Consider the following 23,565-nt stretch of genomic DNA (forward strand, 5'->3'; position numbering starts at 1 on the left):
CCTCGAGTTTCACCTTAAATACAAGTATTAAACTTAATTTAGTCAGTTTTTCTCCATTTAATAGCACACTTTGGGCGTCGATCGATCCAACACATGCTTTAAAAACAAATCAGGTAATGTATCATGGCCTCAAATACAGTATGACCCTGAACATGAGTCTGCTTCACACACTCAGCCAACATGTTTTTATCCTTTTTCTCCATAAGTGAGAATTCATCCTGTGTAATTATTCATCTCAAGACAAAATGTGCAGCACTGCTCACAATATGTCAAACTAGTTATTATATTAAACCGGAACTGCTGCTCTGTAAATATTTCTCCAGCAAACAGTACTGCACCCAAGATCAAATATTTGCATAAATTCATCTGCAAAGCTGGAGCAAGTTTAATCTGATTCAGAGCGGCTGCAGAAGCTATAAATGGGTCTAATGCCACAACACAGAAAGGGGTATGTGATGTTGTGCAGCTGGATATAACCTTGAGAGATCATTCTGACCTCAGTTTAACTGTCTGATCTGTTATTCCCTCCAACTCGTGGCCTTTTTGTGTTTTTGTCACTATTAAAGCTAGTGGGCTGCCACGCGTTGGTACATCATAAAGAGTTTGCTTGAGGTCTCTCAGCTGCAGGCCCTTTTGCATGAAGTCAGAAGTGCACAGTCCCAACCAGGGGGAATCCAACTCCCACCTCAATGTGCAGGCTATAGGCTACAATCGGGACATTGTGCTTGTGGATTCCAAGCCCTGTCATAATGCATCCGATAAGCGCTGCACATTTATAAACACAATCTTTTATCTGCTGTTGTTTACGGTGAAACGCAATCGGATCAGTTTGTGCTTCGATTTGCACGAATAAGCTTAAATTCTTAGAGGCTCTGAAGAATAAAACTAAATGAGTGTTAAGGAGCTTTTTGTCAGCTTACAAAAGGAACAAATTATCAGTAAAGATGTGAGAAACAAAAGAAGGAAGAGATCAGCTGATGAACTAAAGTTAGCTTGCCTTTGATCCCTGAACGTCTCTTAAATGGCGCCCATTTGTACTGATGCATTGACGCGCCCCCTCAAAGACAGTGTGGAAGTGTTTAAAGACAGCCGAATTGACACGACTCAGTGGGAGCCTTTAAAGACAGATGATTCAATTACAGAGCTCTTTGTTTGTCCTGATTAACTGTGATAATGAAGCAGATACTCATTCTTTGCAACACAAAAAACGCTTCTTAAATGAGATAATATCAAAGCAAAACAGCTGATATTATAAGTCATTATTATCAATAAACTCTGAATCTGAATCTTTAAAGGGACACTATGTAGTTATGGTGAAATTCAATCTGAGAATTTTAATATTTATAATATCAAGGAGGTAATAATACAAATAAGAAATATTTATTTTTTCCATAGCTGAATAAACAAGGAAATAAGGTCCCAGAACACTGTTTGAAGCTAGAACAGTGGCAGGGTTCGCCACATATAAACAAAGTAGAACAGCATGAAATTGTGTTGTTCTTTAAAGTCAGTTTGTTTATTCAGTTTATTCAGTCATGAAAACACAGAGAGTTTGTTTATATAGTTTGTTTAGGCATAAAAAAAACTACATAGTGCTCCTTTAAAAAAATCCTTGATCAACATGCTTTGATATGCTTTGAAAGTTTTCCCTTCAAAAACCAAAATAACCAGGTTACTAAGTGCTAACATAATTATTTTTGTTTTGACAGTGTGAAGGCGTGCCAGGCCAATATCCTTAATGCACATCCTGCTACATCCCAGCTACATCTGTCAACAAACACTGCGCTGCACCGCCTTATCATAGTGTGACTGAGTGGAGTGTAACTTCATTCTGATGTCGTCGGGGCATTTTCAGACAAGAGAGATTACCATGAGCTAATCATGTGCCTTTGCTAAAGGGCACTGACACTGTGTTGGGCGGACGGCGGGCTGTGCACTGGAGGAAATCCAATGATTACCTGAAAACAGTCCCACCCATTTTTAAAGCACACATAAAGTAGCCTGTTAACAATAGGCTATATACACAGTTGGGCAGGAGCAGCAAATCCATCTCACTGACAGAGTGACAGACATATTTTTTTTCTTAAGGAGGATATCACTCTCTTAACCTGCAGAGAAGTGTGACAAGGTAAGATATTTGAATGATACGTGAAGTTAAGACAGAGTATCTCTGCTTTTAAACTACAGCTAAACAAAAGTATGTTTCTGTTTTGGTTTTTTTTCTGTTTAATTTCTTTCAGTTGAACCGGAGCTGAACGCCTGTGTCTGTAGGGCTCAACTGGGAAAAATGGGAAATGAGAACTCCAAGAACAAAGAGGCTACTCAGGTAACATGATAGGAGTTACACAACACACCTGTAATGCCATACACGTTGCTTCTGAAGCAGGAGCGAGACGCACGTCGCAAAGTCTGTCTTGGACTAAAGGTTTGGATTGTTCAGGGCTATCTCTATTCAAATGTAGCCAACATGGAGCATTATTATCATTAGCATTGTCATGATACTGACGTTTCTAACCTTTACACTATACCTTGAATATATAAATGTTCAATATCATTTTTGACACCACAGGAGAAGATTGACACGACTTTGGGGGGAAAACATATTAAGTCTTGTTTAAAGTGTGTTAAGAGCAACAGCATCTTAGTTAATTTACTTTCTGACAAGGTGAGACTAAGGAGAGCGTAAACTAAAGTATTGATACTCCAAAAAAGTAAAAAAAAAAAAAAAGTATTGATATGTATTGATATTTCAGTACTTTTGACAACACTAGTTGTTAAACTATGTTTTATAGAATGGGACGATTCCTGAGAAGCATGAAAACGGATCCGTGAACGTCCTCTCTGCAAACGTCACATCCAACGGATTAGAGATCGATGGTGAGTCACACGATCATGTTAACTGTAAAATCATTTGGTGTTAATGTGTGACATATAAATCCAAACAGCGTCACTGTCAAATTCTTTCATTCTGAGCCTGAACCTAACGATAAGTGCAGATCTGACTTATTTTAACTGTTCTTTTATTTTGTCGTGTCCTGTCTGATGGGAAAATATCGCATGTCAGATCTTTCTATGTCCATGTTGGCTCAGTCCTTTGGACTCCTGTAATGCTCTGTAAACACAGTGACTCCCAGCTGGACAATGTCTGGAGTCTTCCAATGTAAACTATAGGCGTAGTCTAAGACATTGATAGAAGCAACTGTTTATCCTGTCACGGTGTGCCTCTGCAGTGACAAGGATTCCCGCTGCCGCTCGAGTTTGTCTAACAGCTAATGTTGACGCTGGAGATAAAGATAATGTCACTTTCTCACGTCGACTGGCCCATATTTACTGGATGATGCATTGCACAACCATGCACGAGTTTAGTGTCGCATGCAAAGTGACAACTGTGAACGTCTTTGGACTTCAGTTTGTCAGTTACATTTGGTGATATGAAGAATATTTACACAGTGTAATCTGACCTATAAATGAAAACTAGCAATTCAGGTTTTGTGATAACAGATCTCCTACGTGAGAATACTGAGAATAAGTGCAACTATTCTGTTCACATTTCAAAAAGGGGCTCTTCTTTTTTGCAGTTAAAGGTGAGACAGTAATCCAGCAGAATGGCGGGACCCCCTCCTTAAACCATTTCACTGAATCAACCGAGCCTGATTATGTTGTAGTCGAAACACAGTGTCAACATGTCGAGGCTGTGGTCATTTCTGAAATCCCTGAACCCACCATCCAGAAGGAGGAGGTCAAGAAAAGTAAAGAGGAAAAAGGTCGTCTTTTCGGCAAGATGTTCAAAAAGAAAGCAGCTGATGTCAAGAGTGTTCAAGAAAAAGAGAAGTCAGGTGAAGATCAGATGGATGCAAGTCCTCCTGCTGCTGATCCACAGCCGGTGAGTGCACTCTTTACTGTATGCTGATTTTTTAATCACACATTAATATGAACTATGCTCTAATTTTTTTTTCAAGCAAACAACAATTAATCGATTCTAACAGATGCTGCCTGCAAAATCCTGATAGAGATCACCTCTGTGCCTCAGAGCTTCATTGTTCTTGTTCTGTCCTGTTGCCAGAAAAATCCATTAGATAAGACACTCAGGTCACACTCCCTTCACATGGTAAGCAGGTGGACATTACCAAGTAACATATTTGAAATGTCTGTGAAATTAAATTGACTCATATTGTAATGGAAATTACCCCAGTATTATTTATTAATAACCAATTCTTTTGCCCCAAAAATGGCATGATCAGCAGAAGTTAAGAAGAAATTTCAGATACTTATTAAGTGCTTATTGGATTATATCTGAATGTTATAATCAAACAATACTAGGATAATTTCCAGTAAAATTTTAGGTAATTATTGTGATAAATTGAGGTTATTTCAAAGAAATTTCAAGTATGTCGCTTGGTAGTTAGTCTGGAAATGTCCAGACCTGTACACTGAAGTGTTACCGAGGTTTGAATGTGTCTCCAACACATGCAGCTGTTTTTTTTTTTTAAAAAGATTTAGCCTTTTAAAAAAACAAAAAATAAATAAAAAACAATATTTTTGAGCCATTTAAAAAAATGTATATCTTCAGGCTAAGTGCTAAAGACAGGAGGGAAGGGAAGTCAGAAATCCTTGTTGGTTTTTGTCTTTTGATGGGATTTGTTGACATAGAAAAATACCAGTTTTATCCTTTGTGTTTTTACTAATAGTATAATAATAATAATCTCTAAAACAATCTTCCTGCCACTTTTCTGAAGTCACTTGAATTTAGATTCGATTTTCATAGCTGTATATAAACCCTTCCATGAACATATAGCAAAAAAGAGAAATAAAAACTTTCTGTAAACATGAAACGATGACATAACTGAGAAACAAACCCCCATCGAAACATCCTCACATCCCATAATGCACTGCAACACACCTGACTTAAAAATATTTAGTCATTGTTAGCTCAAAGACTTCAGATGTGACTTAAAGTGGTTCTGAAGCGTCAGATTTTAATATTAGTTTCAGCTTTTTTGTGTTTAGTATTGGTCAGGATGATTGAAAAGTGTTACTGTAAATATATGGAGCAGAAAATACATTAAAAAATAAAGCAATCCAATACAACAACACAACCAGTTACAGAGTTATATAATTAAAACCTCTGTGACACAACTTAAAAACTGGTTTAAATTAGGTACTCACTGTAGGCATTACAATGTAGAGGTTTTTTTGTTTGTCTGTTTGTTTGTTTGTTTGTTTGTTTGTTTTTTTATCTGACTCAGTCACAGTGTGATCAAGCACATGGTTGTCATAGGAATCCCGAATTGCTGTGCAACTATATTTGAACTAAACATGAATGTTGATTTTTATGATAAAGGAGTCGGGCTCAAGTGGAGACGAAGCTGCCGCCATGATCGTTGCTGAGCACAGGGAGGACTGTGAATGTCCGTGTCACAAAGCTGAAATGTCAACGCAAACGGACAGAAAGGCCGAAGCAAATATTTCAACGCAAACTGGTGAAGACGGTGATGATGATGCAACCACTAATACCGAGGGCCCAGTGGAAGAGGTTGTCGCAGCAACTGAAGAAGATCAACTAAATGAATCTGTTGTCATTGCTGAAGAAGCGGTTGAAGAGACTGCTGATGAGGAACCCCGAGAGACCCGGACAGCTGGGATCACCATTGAAGAGGTCGTCATGGAGAACAATATATATGAGAATATAGTGTTCAGAGCGGAGCGGGTGGAAGTTACCGACAATTTTGAAATCACTCACATCCATAACTACAATCCTGAGGAAGAGAGAGTTCAAGAAACCGAGCCGGAAGTTGCTGCAGAGCCAGAATCCATTAAAGAGGGTGAAACTGTTGACATTTTTGAGGAAACTGTGACAATGGAGATCTCCAGCCTTCCGAAAGTGGTGGCAGATTGTGTTGAGGCGGTTTTCGCTGCTTTTTCTGAATCCACTGACTTTGCTGCTGTAAACACGTTGGAGCCAGGTGTGGATGAAGTAATTACCGAAGGCAATAGTGAAGGAGCCAGAGACATATCAGCTGATGCAGTGCTGATTGAAACCACTGAACCAAAAACCAATGCTGTCACTCCTGAGGCCGAGAAAGCAAATGGTGTTCCCTCCCTGGACGAAGTGACTACGGTGATGGAAATAACCTCAGAGGTTGTTTGTGAGGAGCCAAATCCTCCAGCTGCACACAAAGAGATGCCTGAAAGAGAACTTTCTGTCCCTCTTGTGCCTAAAATTATAATTATCGAGAAATCTTCCCATAAAGGAGTCACCACTGATGAGGCTGTTGTGGTCGAGGATGTATCAGGAATGTGTGAAGGAGTAATCATTGTGGAGGCTCCTTCCAATGAGCTTATCACCACTGAGGAACTTCCCCAAGATGCTTTAAATACTCCTGTTGATGAGGTCGAGCCTGAGTCCTCTCCAGAAGTTGTTATTTCAGATGAGAAAACTGAGGTTTGCAAAGGTGTGACAGCTGATGAGGGACCAGAAACAGTTGAAGAAGCAGAACCAAGGTCTGTCATTGTCAAAGAAGATGCTGAGATGATACCAGAAGCAGCAATTGATGCCCTCTCTCAAGATCTCGACCTTTGTGCCATCACTCATCAGGAGCCTGCAGTGGATAATGGCTCCCTGTTGGAAGAAGAGGTCATCGCTGCATCAACTTTTGTGCCCCTTTCTGGAGAACGACAAGCAAATGTTTCCATTCCAGAGGAGCCAGTTGAGACAGCGGCTAAGGAGATGAATGAAGAAGCTGTAATCTCAGAGGAACCTGCAAAAGAGAATCCAAGCCCATGTGAAGAAGATGCAACCACTGAGGTGTTGGTGAACATACTAGAATCAGTTGTTGAAGCGATTTCAGAGAGGCTTGTGGTCACTGAAAACATCAATGAGGCATCTGCAGATGTGCCACAGACGGACGCTACTGGAGAGTCTGAGCCTTGCGTTTCACTCCAAGAAGGACTTGTAGAGGAGAATGTTGCCCCATCTTTGGCTCCTGTTGAAGAACCAACTGATTCCAGTCATGTTATTTCTGAGGAGCCTTTGGAGGAGAGTGTGAGCCCTCTTGAACCACAAGTGCGAGTGGTAATCCTGAAGACAATTGAAGATGAAGTTACAGTGGAGCTAATCCATGAATCAGATGATTCTGGTGATGTTGTAGCAGCCATTGATGAGAACTCTGAAGATTCTCAAATTGCCACTTCAGATGAGACTGTAGCAGAGTGTGTTGAGGCTGTTCTTGAGACCATCATAGAGGAAATCATTACAGAAGATGCCATCGCTCCTCAGAAGCCTGCAGTAGATAATGGCATTACCCTGGAAGACGAGGTCATTGCTGCAAGACCTTTCGTGCCCCTCTCTGGAGAACGAGAAGCAAACCCTATCATTCCAGAGGAGTCAAGAGAGACAACTGAGGAGGTGATGAAGGAAGAAGCAACAGAGCCAGAAAGTGTTGAGGAGGACACAACTGTTCAAACATCATCCAGTGAAGAAGAAGTTACCCAGATTGCTAGTTCTACTGAACATGTTGAAGAAAAAACTGAAGTATCTGAATATGTTGTGGCACAAGCTGAACCACCCAAACAAATTCCTGTAATCTCAGAGGAACCTGCGGAAGAGAATCCAAGCCCCTGTGGAGAAGATGTAACCACTGAGGTGATGGAGAACATAGTAGAATCAGTTAGTGAAGTGAATTCAGAGAAGCTTGTAGTCACTGAAAACAAGGTTGAGAAACCCACAGATGTGTCACAGATGGACGCCACAGGAGAGTCTAAACCTCGCTTTCCAGTCCGAGGAGAACTTGTAGAAGAGAAAGTTACCCAAGGTCTTGTTGTTCTCAAAGAACAAACTGATTCCAGTCCCGTCATTTCTGGGGAGCCCATTTTGGAGAATGTGAGCCTTCTTGAGCACCGAGTGCTGGTTGTAATCCAGAAACAAGGAGGTAAAGTTTGTGAATCAGATAACTCTGGTGACCTTTTAGCTGTCGCTGATGAGAAAACTGAAGATTCCCATATTGCCACCTCAGATGAGGCCGTAGCAGAGTGTCTTGAAGCTGTTCTTCAGACCATTGTAGAAGAAATCATTACAGAGGGTGCCATCACTCCTCAGGAGTATGCTCTAGATAATGCAATTTGCCTGAAAGAAGAGGTCCTTGCTTCAACACCCTTCATGCCCCTTTCTGGAGAACAAGAATCAAACTTTTCTATTCCAGAGGAGCCAAGTGAGTCAATTGCTGAGAAGATGGATGAAGAATCAACCAAAGTTTTATCAAATGAAATTACAACAGAGTCAGAAAGAGTTGAGGAAGATACAACTGGTCAAGAATCATCTACTGAAGGAGGAGTCATCAGGGATGTCAGGTCTGATGAACCAGTTGATGAAAAAACTGAAGTATCTGCAGATGGTTTGACACAAGCTGAAAGACCCAAACAAATCCCTGCAATCTCAGAGGAACCTGTAGAAGAGAATCCAAGCCCCTGTGAAGAAGATGCAACCACCGAGGTGTTCAAAAACATACTAGAATCAGTTGTTGAAGTGTTTTCAGAGAACATAGTTGAGGAACCTGCAGATATGCCACAAGCGGACGCCATCGGAGAGTCTGAGCCTCGTGCTTCACTTCAAGAAGTCTTGGAGGAGAACGTCACCCCATCTTTGGTTGCTGTAGAAGAACCAACTGCTACCAGTCATGTATTTTCTGAGGAGCCTGTGGAAGAGAGTGTGAGCCTTCTTGAGCCACAACTGCTAGTGGTAATCATTGAGACAACCGATGAAGAACTAACAGAGGAGACAATCCAAGAATCATTTAATTATCGTGACATTTTAGCTGCTGTTGACAAGAACGCTGAAGATTCTCAAAATGCCACTTCAAATGAGTCTGTAGCGGAGTGTTTTGATGCAGTTCTTGAGACCATCGTAGAGGAAATCATTACAGAAGATGTTGCAGCTCAGTTTGTGATTTCAGGCGAGGTAGCACCAAAGATCATCACAGAAGGAGACACTGAAGAGAAGGTGGACAATATTTCAGGCGTGAACTCGACAGGTTCAACACGAAGGGTACAGATGACTGACGATACGCCCATCACAAGTACAGACATGGAAACTTTACTTGTCAGGTTGCAGTCAGCGTGTACGTCCATTGTTGAAGAATCACCATATAGGCTTGATGGTTTAAAGATGTCTTTCCTAGGATGCAGTATTACTTTTACCATTCAAGTAGCCCCAAAGGAAGAACAGCAGTGAAATGTTGAAGGTATTGTCTGACATAGTTTGTGTTTAGAAAAATATTGGTCTACCTCTTTAGGATATCATGTGTTTAATTGATATGGATTGTGAAATGATTTTTGTTTTATAATACTGCAGAGTGCCTCTTTTTATATATATATCATCAACAGAAAAACCTTAAAGTATTTAAACATTTTCCAATAAAATGACAAATGAAAACACTGAAATTTTTTTTTTTTACATGATTTATTCACATTCTTTGTGTCAGTTTTTAGTAGGAAATAGTAGTGACTTTAAAAAGGAATATGACATTTTAGTAAGGCCACACTTGAAAACTGGGTAACAATTTATGTTAGGGAACAATATTAAAGGGTAGCTCACACTTTAATTCTAAAATTAAAGTGTGTTTTCATGTCTTAGAGGGTACTATTGTATATGTAGTAAATTAAAAAAATGTAAAAAAGCAGTATAAAGCTTTTTGTGGCTCCAGAGGAAGCTGCATGTAATCTGTTAAATACTGTCCAGTGATGTCAGTCAAAAAGTTGCATTGTGGGTAATGTAGACAGAATTACACTCTGAAACACTGTTGGACATTGCTGGACAGTTTAAAAACAAATCAAGTGATATCATCTTTGTTATTCAACACATTCTTCTTACTTTTCAAACCCTCTAGCCTACATTACCCACAATGCAATTTGGCTACTGAGTGACATCACTGGAAGCAATTTATCAGATTGCATGCAGCTTCCTCTGGAGCCACAAAAGGCTTTATACTACGTTTTTAACAGATGCAGTAGTTCTCCACAAGACCTGTTAACACACTGTAGAGTTACCCTTTAACTATTTACAAGTTGCTTATAAGACTGCATAGAAATCACATATAAGCTCTGTATTAGGCATTATAAAGTGCTTAGTCATGCCTTATTCTGCATAAACATATTCTCTAACTACTAGGCCATTACCTAAGAGTTGCCCCTCAATAACCTCCTGACTACCACTTACTGATAGTAATGTGGGAGGTTGTTGCGCATGAACCACAACCCAGTTATATTATTGAGTTATTTAGAGTTATATAGACACTGTTAACCTTGGTAGTTTTGTGTTTCATTGCGTAACAATGGACAATATTTATTAGGTGCTATTAAAGGGGAACTATGTCGTTTTGGAGAAGAGGTTAAAACGCATAGTTTTAATATTTACAATATTGATGAGGTAATAATACAAACTCTGAAATATTAGTTATTTCCATGAGCTGTTCTCAGAGGAAAATAAGGTCCCCGAAGCAGGTATGAAGTATGAAACTGTGTTGTCCTCTAAGGTCAGTCTGTTTGTTCAGTTTATTCAGTCATGAAAACAAAGAGTTTGCTTGTTTAGTTTGTGTGGGCATAAAAATCAGTCAATGAAGATCTTTTCTCTAATGATTCCCTAAAAACTACATAGTGCTCCCTTAAAGGAGAGTAGCTATTCTTGTGGTACTGCCACCTTATAAGGCCCATGCAAGGTCTAACAACTTCCTTCCTTATTTAAGAAAAAGTCCTCCTTAAAGTCCTAGGAGTTGTAGAATAAGGCATTAATAAGTGCTTTATAATGACTAATAATGAGTCAATATACTACTACTATGCATGCTAGTAATCCAGTAGTAAATGGTTAATATGTGTCCCACAATCTAAAGTGTTCTTCTGAAAACTGCAGTAAACAGATTCAGTAAAAATGATCCTAAAGTCAGGTTTGCTCAGTTTAAAGATATTTACCATCAGGACACAGCAAGGTATTTGAGTTTCCTGACATTTCTCAGGGCATAACTCTCACACATTGTTGAATATCAATGAGTGAGGGGTGGGACACACACATTAATAAAAGGGTGATTGTTGACAATGCCCCGAGTAGGCAGAGGCATGGTTGGAATTGTGCTCCCATCTCAATGCTGCGATTAAGACACTCACTGCTTGCGTATCAGCGCCGCTGCTCTAACATAATTCTCAAAGGCTGATTCTTTGTGATGGTGTTATAGGAGACAGCTAACCTAAAGCAAGAAGCAGAGTCATTACCGGAGCCGGAAAGTGTGACTCCAGGCCAGGGTCCAGAGGAAGAAAAAGCTCCTGAAACTGAAGACGGAAACAGTGATCCTGCGGACGACCAAGAGGACAGTAACCCAGAAGAGAATCCAGTTATGAACTTCTTCAAAACACTAGTAAGTGACACGATTTTTAGAAATTAAGTGCGCTTCGTGTGGACTTGATATTTCTAATTGCTTCTCTTGTAAAATCAGATTGCTTGGGTGAAATTAACTGGGGAATTGCTGTGATTAAGAAGTGCAAAAACAAATCAACCCTTGTTATCTTCAACTATAACTGAAGGAAAACAGCTGATTAAACAACAAAAATTAAGTTAATGTGTGTTCTAATTTTTACTGTAAGCTTCACTGAAGAAAGGCGGTAATTTGCCTGATAAAGTTGAGATCACTGATGATAAATTCAGTGACGACGCTGTGTCTAAATTTGATTTTGTGCGATTCCTCTTATTCTGCGTTGAGGAATGTGAGTTTAATGGAAGCATCCATAACTAAATCTGCCATTATGACAGAGCCTGATGGAAAACCTACGACAAGCTAGCTATTGTATTCCCTCATCATCGTGCTGTCTTTTGGACTCATGCTGTTTTAAAGAGTTACCATTGCCCTAGCCCCATGCTAATCAAGTCTTTGAACATGCGGGAATGTGGTGGCCTATTGTTCAACCCATAGTGTGAGCTCACAAGGGAGGCCTGTGCAGTTGGAAGTTGAGATTTGTGAAGATAGAGCGAGGGCAGGCCTACGCCATCTCCGGAGCACAATGGCTGTCACAATGACAGCGCATGTACTGTATGTGCTCTGTCAGGGACCTCAGTGTGCACTCTGTGCCTCGGTTAGCTTATCATAAAGGCCTATGTCTGCATTCATGAAAGGCTTCTGTTTTATCTAAATAATTTAGTTTCTGTTCCTGTTGCATCAGCTATATATGCTGATGATTCCCAAGGTTTTACACTGCAGTCATATAACTTAACATAATACATACAGATTTAACATGTGGAGGATAAGCTTGGTTGTTCTTAATCTTGTTTTCTGTGCTGCATGAATGAAAGTTAATTGAGAACGGTCATTTCTCCTTCCCTTGTTGCACAGGTGACTCCCACTAAAACAACCAAAAAGGAAGCAGCTACTCCAGATGCCACAAAAGACCAGGTTGAACATATGATCATGAAGCATTACATGACATATAAAACATGATTAATTAATCATTGTGGGTTTATTTCAAATGGTTGTCATGTTCTTGTTTGATTACTATCGTGCTTATTTTGGTTTACAAAGCTTTATGAGAGATCTCGGTAATGTTACAGGTTGATTTTTTAACTAGCCGATAATATATTTATTATATAGTCATAATTATATATTCCCATTTCTTTTGGGAAATTTAGTTTTTGCAGGTTGCAAGCTGGCATCCATTCCTGTTAATTTCTGTTTCTGCTTGAACTGAGGCTCCATTTCATTTTTTAAGATTGCTTTTTGTAGATATTTGTTTGCTTCAGTTTAACTTCATCTCTAACTGCTTCCTCTTTCTGCTGCCACATAGTCCCAGAAGGAGGCCCAACCAGCGGCAACTACTACTGTGAGCACATTAAGTGTTTAAATTTGTGAAACAGTAGCGATATTTGTTTGCTAATGTTGCATTTTAAATATTAATTCAGTTTAAATAATTTATAAAGACGAAAACATGATCACTGCTTTGCATTTATCTGATCATACCTCACCTCAAATTTCCTTTGTGTATCTTAAAGAGTATTTGCTGTTAGAGGAGTCTGTGTGGACAGTTGGTTTTCCACAGCAAAGCGTTATTTTAACACATGTTCTCTTGAAAAGGTTGCACAAGTGTCGGAGCCGCCTGCAGCACCCAAAGGAATGTCAATCCCACCACCACCTCCTCCGGAGCCGCCGAAAATGGAAATCAAAGGAGAGGCAGCTGCCAAACCTGTAAAACCCACACCGAAAGAAGAACCAAAGGCCGCTGCGAAGGATCCCGAGTCCTCAAAAGGAAAATCAACCAAAGATGCTCTGAGCAAATTCTTCCGCCCAAAGGTAAATAAACTGCAAACATGGGTGGGATGGTTATTTATGTAGACTCTCAGCGAGTGCATCTTCCACAGTGCTTAAGATATACCTACTATAGAGTGAAACATACTGTATGTGAATTCGAGGTACTGCTAGGCTTCACGGCATCCAAAGGCAAGGGCGCTTCAGCAAGCGGAGCCAAGACTGCAGCAGCGGTACAGTAGATTATCGTATCCTCAAACTAACCACGGCTCATTCTGTTACTAACCGAACGAGAGCTGATTTGTCTGGAGGTGGAAGAAACTGAACAAAATGCCATTTAAAAATTGGAACTGCAATTGTGTAAAGTCGTATTTAAACTGGAAAAAAGTCTCATATTACCGCCAGTGTTTCTACCACTGTCCATTTCTCCATGATACATTATATTACCAACATTTAAATTTCATTAGTGATTCATTTAATCAAAATACTTCAACATTCGGGGAAAAACACTGCCTGCTTGCTTACTTGCCTGGAGTATGATGAGAAGATCCATACCACTCTTGTAACTGTGAGCAAAGTTTGGAGCATAAGTCCGGAGGCGATTAGCTTAGCTTAGCATAAAGACTAGAAAAGAGGCAGCCCCTATAACTTAACAGTTTGTTTAATCTATGCTGTCAGTTAATTCTTCTCAATGTTAACAACAATTATTCATGAGTTAAGCTCATAGTTTCCCCCTGCTTTCAGTCTTTATGCTAAGCTAAGCTAAGCTAAGCTAATCACTTCCTGACTTTGGCTCCATACAGACGAGAGTGGTATTGATCTTCTCGTCTAACCCTCATCAAGATGTCTAACTATTCCTTTAACCAGTTTATATTAGTCAGCATTCTTCACCGTGCTAACATGTTAAACTCTTCATAATTAAAGCTTTTCCTCTGCTTGTTCTTTCTGTCTTGCTGGCTTCAACTAACAACAAAAACCCCTTCACTGTCCTGCAGACAATCAAGGACACACCAAAGCCTGCAGTCGAAGTAGAAGTACAGGTAAACCAGAGAGTACGCTCATTCCTCTCAGGAAATGTTGTACAAATGTATTCTAATGTCTTTTAAGGATGTTCATAACAGACAGTTCACTACAGCTTTTTCAAATGTCCATCCTAATTTGCATCTCAGAATAAAAAAAGTAGTTTTGCTCTGCAGGAGACACCAGTGGAGGTGCCAGAACCAGTTGTAGAAGTCCAGGTAAATCAAAGGAGAGGTCTCACTCTTGGGTGTTTTTCTTTTTCAGGGAGTGGAATAATCATTTGATCTTTATTACAGTGAATCACATCTCCACGCTCTCAGCTACATAGTTTTATTTTTACATGTTCTGATTCATTTGCATCTGCTCAGAGTGAAAAAAGTGTTGAAGCTCATGAGACAGCCGAGGAGGTGGTGAAGCAAGAGCAGGTAAATGAGCAGGAAGCGCTCGAGGATATTAATTCTTCACTCTGCAGGCGCCTCTGACATGATGTTAGAACAGATGTACCAATTATTATGCTGCACCAAATATGACCTTTCATTCATTTCAATTAACACACATGAAATTTGGCATTTGCTGTTTTAAAACAAAAGATTTTTTTTTTTCATGTTTTGATTAATTTTACATTGTATCAGCTATTTCTGTTTGTTTGAGTCAGCCGATGATTTATCACATTTGAATCGATGGGAAAACACGTATGTTTCCTCTCCTGCAGATGGTTGAAGAGGCACCACAGCCAGTAGTAGAAGATGAGGTAAATTAAAAGGACACGTTGGGAAATCTACCGAGAGTTACACTAGATTAGAAAATCCAAATCACCCTCATATCTTGCCTGTTAAGTATAAAGCCGGTTAGCCTAGCTTAGCATAAAGAATGGAATCAAGGGGAAACAGCTAGCCTGGGTAGCAAAACCCGCCTACCAGCACCTCTAAAGCTCACCAATAAACACATTACATTCCATAAAACCACTGCTTTTTTCCCCTTAACTTTCCATTATGACTTTGTATTGATTGAAATAACAAAATATATTATGAATTTAAATACTTTTGGACAAAGCCAAGCTAGTTTTCCACCCCCCGTTTCCATTCTTTATAGGCTAACCATCTCCTGCATCATATTTAACAGGTATCAACCTTCTCAGATCTTCTCAGATAAGCACATTTCCCAACGTGTCAAACTATTCCTCTTCAGGAAAAGAGTCTCATCTTCAATGGAGATACATTTCCTTCCCTATTATCTTTCTTTCTTTTCCTTTTACAGACAAAAACTTTCTTTACTTTTCGTGCATGACGGTGTGGGCTTCTTTATTCTTACAGGGGCCGCTTCTTATCAGACTTGTCTGCCTCCTTTTCTGCTCTGACGCTGGATATTTCCCTTCCCTTTACCTCTTCTTTTACTTCACAGCAGCTCCTTCCTACACCCTGTCAGCTTCAATGATGGTCATGCATTTAATGCATAAATAGCTCATGATATGTATTCTCTGCTCTGCTTTCTTTTTTTTTGATTAAAGAAGGCGGATCCCTCAAAAGCAGGCACCTTGGAGGCTGCTGCAAAGCCAGAGCCGCCACCCGCTGTTCAGGAAGAAAAGAAACCAGCCTCAAAATCATCCTTCCTGACTCTCTTCAAGCCTAAAGTAAGGACCTCTTCACCTACGCTTATATGGGTCTTTAGAATATCATACATTAGCGTGAATTGTGGTGAAAGTAGCGAACAGAAAGTAACAGATTCGTGTGAATTTGAGGAACTGTTAGACCACATGACTACAAAAGTCCAGGCGGCCTCCACAAGTGGAGTTCGGCTCCTCAGGAGGACAGCTGGAGTGGTAAATACAGAAAAATGACCTCTTGAGATGAGACATCATTAACCAGAGTAATTTCATCAATTACATCTGGAATTAAAACCTGCTCTAAGTATTATTTTTTTTTGTCCATTTGTTAGAATCATAACAAAATACATCAGTGCTTCTGTGGTCATTTCACATAATGTTGCCTTCACTAAGACACGCTGGATGCTAACAACCAGTCACTTTAATGTCACTTTGACATCTGATGTCATCTCAAAGTCCATCTGAGCACATGAGATATTACAGAAAACAGTGCAGCTGCCGTAGGACTGAAATAATTCAGTTTTCCACTATGCGTCACAACACTTTCAGGCTGCTGATCCCAAAAAGGCGACCCCCGCCCCAGCTGCAGCAGCAGAGGCAGGTCAGGCAGCCAAAGCCAAGGAGGAACCAAAAGCAGCGGCCAAGTCGTCAGAGGCGGCCGCCGATAACAAACCAGCTGCAGCGGCCCCCCAAGCTGGAGATGATGCAGCCAGTGTGCCCAAGAAACTGGAGAAGAGGAACTCCATTCACTTGTTCTTTAAAAGTCTGGTAAGGAGAGGATCTCTTTCCCTGCTTCTCATTGTGAACAGCCCTGCCTGGTAAATATTGTTGCAGCTTCACCTCCACTAGATGGCAGCAGATACTCAGCGAGTAACTAAAGGTGTGGGGGCCTAATTCACAGTGCAGTGCACATCATGTTACACATCCTGAGAAAGGTTTTGCAGTTAAACTTACAGTTAGGTGGTACTTTTAGGTTAGAAACTGTTCCACACAATTAGCATTGTAAAAACGAGGCTTCCATGAGATTACGTGGCTTTTTTAATGAAAAGACTAATGCAACAGATGCTGTAATGAACAAACATTTATGATTTTTTATTTATTCCCTTTTCATTTCAGGGTCAGAGACGTAACTCTTCAGAGGCCGGGGTCCAGACGGAGCCAGTCACTGTGACTCCAGCAGCTGAGAAGGCCAAATGAAACCAAAAGCAACACTCACATTTCCCTGTACAGACTCCCCCTCTCTCTCTCTTCCGTGCTCTTACTCAATCTTTATCTGTCTCTCTCTTTTCTCATCTCCATTTCAACTCCCGATGAATAACTGCATTTCTCGTTTTTGTTACGGCTTAAATACCAAGGAAAAGTGACTCAGAGGATAACAGCAAGTGCGACAGAATGAAAAGAGGGCAGGAAGTTGACTAAGTGGTGACTTGAGATGGTTAAACATGAGGTTATTGAGACATATATATATATATATTTTTGGTCATTTAAATGTCTTGACAAGTATAGCAATGTAAGTGTGAAAACTTTTCTACAGACATTTAATGTGACTTCTCTCTTTTCTTGCAACCTAACACACCGGGCTTCTGCTACAGACAGTACGACGCTTCGCTTTTAGCAATTCATTTGTCAAAAACAGTTAAAACACGTCGTCATATAGGTTCTATTTTTTACCGTTCATACCAGAGGAATCATGCAGTTGTAGCAATGCAAAGGTTAATATGAAAATGATAATACTTAAATTTATTTTACATTCAAAATAACGGCTCCTCAAAGCGGTGATAAAAGGAGCACGCCCATATAACTAATGGCACTTATAGATTTTTTTAACTTTATGTAAGCTCTATGTAGACTAAAGCACATATACTAAGAGTCATGTATTGGGGCCATAAGGGGAAAATCACAATCTTTACTGTTCTGTGGGGAGCTGATTGTAAAAAATGTTCGTGTTAACAAAACGCATCCGAGGTGACAGAATGGTGTCGTTGTGCAAATGTGTCCTTGAGGTACGTTTTGCCGTGGTCATAAATCACAGTCGATGAGCTTTTAATTTGATTTCAGCACTTTGTGTTCTGTCACTTAATGGACGTCTTATGGTGTTAGTCGTTTGGCATATGTGCAATTAATACCGTGCTTTTTGTTCGCCTATATGTATGTATGCGTGTAACTTCGGCTATCTCGAAGACAATAAATATTTCAACATTTGTTTGTTCTTCATCAGCGTGGACTACAAGGATGTTGGGAAATGTAATCAAGGGCAACTGCAAGAATATGTGACTCAGCAAGAAGAAGTAAATATGACTAGATTAGATTAGATTCAGTTGTTATTGTGCAGAGTACTGAGAAAAGAAAATACATTTAGCCTCTAATCAGAGGTGCAAAAAGCAGTTAAGTGCAGAGTGATGTGCATGTATATAGACTAAACCAGGGCTGCACAAACTGGGGCCCCACAGGCCAACGCTGGCCCACCATGAGGCATGTAACCAGATTATGTAATCAGGATACAAACAAAAGGTAACTGTATTCTGGTAAAGTTACAGGAAAGATGTAATTAGATTATAGATACATTCAGTAGAAAAGGGGATTACTCACAGGATCATAATTTTAAAATAAAGAATGACGCACTAGTCTGTTACTTCACGAGTCTCACACGACATCACTCTGTCTTCAGTGAAACCAAATACACAATAAACAAAAGTCATGTTCCTGATACTTGTTTTCTCCTGTCTTTATTTGCACGTTTAGATTTAAAGTAATCCAAAAGATCTGTCTAATTAATTGTTTTTCATGATCTGAGCATGACAGGCTGAATCACACTCAGCCAATTAAAGAAACAGTACACATATAAATGAAAATTCAGAAATATCCACTCAACCCTGTGCTGATGGAAAGTTAGGGGGAGTTTCCGAGTCCACAAAAAAATCCTGACAGCAACACAGCGTTGCAGCCTTCTCCAAAAACAACTGAAGTAGCATGGGCGTCATTAGATAATTACTGAATTTTCATTTTTGGATGAACTTATACTTTAAGGGATCCTGGTACCATTTTGCATTTTAACGATGGGTGCTAGCTATTGCCCTTGGCACGCCATAAAGCTTCAGTTCTGGCACTTGAACTAAACAATATGAACACCTGGAGATGTGTTCAGTATTAACAAACTGCAGGTGTAAGTAAAAATAATGACAATAGTTTGGCAATATATACAGAATAAACACCCAGAGGCAGAGAGTCATCATGAAATATTTCCACCATTGACATCCAAATCATGTTAATACACACAAGTTAAAGCACCAACCCTGTGAGCTAGTTAGCACAATGTAGGTGTGACCCATGAGTCATAACTTGCAATGTTGGGTGTAGAAGCAAATACACCTCTGTGCCTCATGACTCTCACTCCTCACAGTATTTACTTGTGTGGCTGACAGACAAGTGACAGACAGTTATCTGACAGACCTGGTTGCGGTGCAGGCCATCATTCGTAGCTGACAGACACAGATGACTGCTGGACATCACCAATGAATACTAATTTAGACATTTTTTAGATTCCACGAGACACCTTAGAGATAAAAGATGTAAGACAAGATCTAAGGAATTGTATATTTCAGGTAGAGGAAGCCCTCAAATCTTCTTTTACCTTTTTATGATGTAATTTCTATGATGGATAGCAGACTGTGAAGTCTTTGGAAGGATGTGTTTTAGATAGTAATGTCTGAGACCCACCATTCACCCACCATTAAGTGATGAGTCGCGGCCCCCAGAGGCATAACTCACACTGCTCCTTTGTTATCAATGAGACACACTCCTCTTGCATTACCCTCCATAATAGGTGTGATCATTTTAAATTGTGCATCAAAGTAATTGCCGTGGCACTGAAGGAGAAAAAGTGAGGTAGTTCTTGCACCGTATGAGACACGAGGTCCATTGTCTGTCGCTTCCCCCTGAGGGTTGTTTCAAATTAAGATGCAGTGTGAGGTTTTTTGCCAAGTGTATTGCTGGTATGTGCGAAGAGCTTCGTGTTCATTACCAAACATTAAATCATGAGAAACACTTAACATTATTTTAAAATGAAAACTTTATATTACCCTCACTGAACCTCCCCACCGCCAGTTCCTGATGCCGTTATGAAGAAATTCACTCAGGCTTTTATGCATCTGGGCGCGAAAAAGAGACGGTGCAGGCAGAGATAACAGCTGCATGTCCCTACATGCAGGGCGACAGAATTGGAGGCGATTAAAGAAAGGCTTTTTGTGCGTAATTATGAAAGCAATCAAATTTCATGAGGGCTGGTCAACACCTCCTGCAGAATAACAGACCAAAATGAGGTGGCTTATTAAAATAAAAACAGAATTTAACAGTGCAAAACGACTGTACACTGCACATGATCTGCTTGACCACCACGTTGCAGCAGTTCATCCCAGGACAATGAATGTGACTGTGTGAATGCTCTGAGCTCAGAGGGGGTGGAACAAGGGAACAGTGGGTAGGGAGGCCTGACAGGAGGCCTGCTGTCAGCACTAATGTGCATCACGGCACTGCTCGCCAGTAACAGGTCCGTTCTGTGGGGAAACATCAGGGTGAAACAGCTCCGGGGACCAGTGAGAGGACGGTTAGCACCGATTCCGATCTGATAGCAAAAGCATTGGTGGCAAGCTTGCCTCTGCAGGACAGTCTCATTCACGTTAACAGAGGGTGAATCAGCAGGTCCTGCAGGCGCCACATGTGTGTGAGGGAGGCATTCTGATGCAGATGCTCTCGAGTGATATTTAAGGTTGGTTTGTGTGGGGAGTGTTACATCCTGCTGGAGGGACAAAAGGCATTAGCAGTCGGATACCAGACATTCTACAAATGACTCGGGCTAGTTTGATGCTATTCAAAACACTGAAACATTAAAGTTATGTGATAAAATATCTGCTTGATACTCAAATCAAAGATGTGATCACGTTTTGACCTCAGTTACAGGAAAACAAGCTATTAAATTAAGTTATTATTGTTAGTAAATTAAGATGTTTAAAGGGTTACTCCAGATATTTTACACACTACAGTGTGTTTACAGGTTTCGTGAGTCACCACTGCATATGTGAAAAAAGTAACATAAAGCCTTTTGTGGCTCCAGAGGAAGCTGCATGTAATCTGATAAATTGCCACCACGTGACATCACTTAGCAGTTATGTTGCTTTGTGGTTAATGTAGGCGTCAAGTTTTGAAAAGCAGTCAACTGATCTAACGTTAAACTCCTAAAACACTGTTGGACTCATTATGGACAGTTTTTGGCAGCAAAATCAGAGCCGCCACCTTTTTTTTCTTTCTGCCTACATTACCCACAATGCAATGTAGGGTAATGTAGCCCCTGGGTGACACTACTGGAGGCAATTTATCAGATTACATTCAGCTTCCTCAAGTAGTAGCAGTAGTCCTCCCCCTGTAAACACACTGTAATGTGTACAACTGGTTGAGGCAACTGTTCAGTTTAATGCTTCCATTTCCTTTTCTGTAGTTGGGTTGCTTCCTGAAAAGTTTGTTTACAAGTTACAGTAGAGAGGTTAGAGTTCGCTGTCGTGACAAAGATAACATGCACTGTGCTGCGACAGAAACACAATGACAATGGAAAATGTGAGTCACAATGTTTTTTTTTAAAAAATGTTCTTGTAGAGCATGAGTTAGTCATGAATCCAGAAAACATATAATATTAGGCAAACCTCAGACTCATTGATACTTATCTTTAGGACTGGCATGATGAAGTCCATGATCACCCTCTGTAAGACTATTTAGATTTATTTTGTGTCCGTATACAGAGCAAATCTGTCCAAATTGATGTGTGGTAATCCTAATCTGCCACTTTCAAACATTACATATTTATGTGATTATGTTCTTAGACGGTGTAGTTTATGTCTGACAGAGGATTAAGGTCAGGAGAGTCATTATAGGGAAATTAATTTTTCATTAATTTGATGATCAGAGAAGAGTTAACCAATCTCAAAAAAGTAACAATTGAATTTGACTATAGCAATTTTATTTTCTCATGTTTTTCACTTATTTATCATTTTATTTTTTATTTTATTTCCCCATAACTGCTGAGCAAATGCTAAATAAACAAACTGTCTTTGTTTTCACAGCTGAATAAACTGAATAAACAAACTGACCTTAAAGAACAACACAATCTCACACTGTTTGACTTTGTTTATATGTGGCGGACCCTGCCACCTTTCTAACAGTGTTCTGGGACCTTATTTTCCCCTGAGAGCAGCTTGTTTATTCAGTTATGGGAAAAATAAATATTCCTGAGTTTGTATTATTACCTCATTGATATTGTAAATATTAAAATTCTTTGAGTTTGAATTTATTCTCCAAAACACAAAGCGCCCCTTTAAGTATTAAACTCAAATAGGGGCCATACAGACACTGCTGCACCAGCAGCAGAACAAAGAGACTCCCCATCTTTTCTATTTGTCCTCACCGGGGAACCACAAATATGTCAAACATGTGCAGAACTCAGAAAAGGGAATTCTTTTGCCGACTGATAAAAATTTCTCTGACGATCAACAACACAACAGCTGGTTGCGCTGAATAAACATGACTGGCTTGGGGGTGAGAAAGGAGATTATATATTATCAGTGTCTTTCAGGAGCGACACCGGGATTATGAAAGAAGCCGGGCTGTGAATCTGGAGGAGAACAATGCAGTCAGCTGCTCCTGACACGTCAAGACAAAAAGAAGCCACCACAGCCTTCTCCTATTCGCTGATCCAGTTCCTATCAGGCTTGTCTGTCTGCTGAATACATAATCATTCATTCACGCATTCTGGTTTTTTTTTTTTTCAAAGTATGCTACTTTGTCTTTAATTAGATTTTATTGGATGGATACATTTATTCTTCTTCTCGCAAGATCTGGGACGACGAGTTTGCAGGATTTTTGGAAGAGAAATCACATTAGCATGAAGTCAAACAATGGGACCAAGTTAATTAAATCAGTCAGAAGTAAACAATGTTTGCCCACTTGTTGCTGTCATTACCACAACAGAGCAGGAATACCAATGAAATTACTGCAATATAATGTATGATTAAAGATAAATATTTGTCTTGTTAAACATAAGCTGCTGGTAGAAAGTAACAAAGTACATTTACTCAAGTACACTTCTTATAATTTTGAAGTACTTCCCATCTAACAGCTGGATGTAGTTTACAGATAATCATGTAAAATATGAGACTGCATCAGGAATAATATTTCAATGATAGACTATAATAATATAACTCACAGAAAGAGACCATCCCGCCCAAATACATTAATACTTTATGTGCATTTTGTTGTACTTTTACTTGTAACAGAGTATTTAGATTAAAGACACAAGTACTCCCACTGCACAGAGTGTGCTATTTATGATCTCTCTGCAGTTTCATCATCTCGAGGCATCATACTGCTCCTCCAGATTGATCGCCTTTCACAGAGCCTTTGTGGTCACAGAACAATAGGAAATGAGCGGGAGGCCTCAATGTGTCACATGTGGTGCCTTTGATTAACATACTAGACTTGTTTGTGTAACAGGATCTCGGGGTGAGGCGAGAATACCAAAAACTGAATCAGAGTGTTTGCAGGGGGTATAAAAAATGTTTTAATTTCGCTGGCAGCACACGCGAAGTGATTGAGCCTCGCTAATGCAAAACACACACGGGATGT

The 23,565-nt window shown here is 39.9% G+C and overlaps 1 protein-coding gene across 2 annotated transcripts; it reads left to right on the forward strand.

The window, feature by feature from the left end:
* Nucleotides 1-10: 10 nt before the first annotated feature.
* Nucleotides 11-18,606, forward strand: bcas1 (brain enriched myelin associated protein 1). Of its 2 annotated transcripts, XM_084365636.1 has the most exons (17): nt 11-113; nt 1,710-2,128; nt 2,241-2,326; nt 2,793-2,877; nt 3,579-3,883; nt 11,220-11,399; nt 12,369-12,428; nt 12,817-12,852; nt 13,104-13,319; nt 14,270-14,314; nt 14,471-14,512; nt 14,663-14,719; nt 15,007-15,045; nt 15,802-15,924; nt 16,033-16,113; nt 16,447-16,665; nt 17,014-18,606. In XM_084365636.1, the coding sequence occupies exons 3-17, from the start codon at nt 2,288-2,290 to the stop codon at nt 17,092-17,094; spliced, it is 1,608 nt and encodes a 535-aa protein (XP_084221762.1). In that variant the 5' UTR covers nt 11-113; nt 1,710-2,128; nt 2,241-2,287; the 3' UTR covers nt 17,095-18,606. The 2 variants fall into 2 exon arrangements, with proteins under 2 accessions (XP_084221762.1, XP_084221763.1); XM_084365637.1 differs by lacking the exon at nt 16,033-16,113.
* Nucleotides 18,607-23,565: the final 4,959 nt, after the last annotated feature.

The sequence above is a fragment of the Pagrus pagrus genome (assembly GCF_965226575.1).
Source record: "Pagrus pagrus genome assembly, chromosome: 11".
NCBI lineage: Eukaryota > Metazoa > Chordata > Actinopteri > Spariformes > Sparidae > Pagrus > Pagrus pagrus.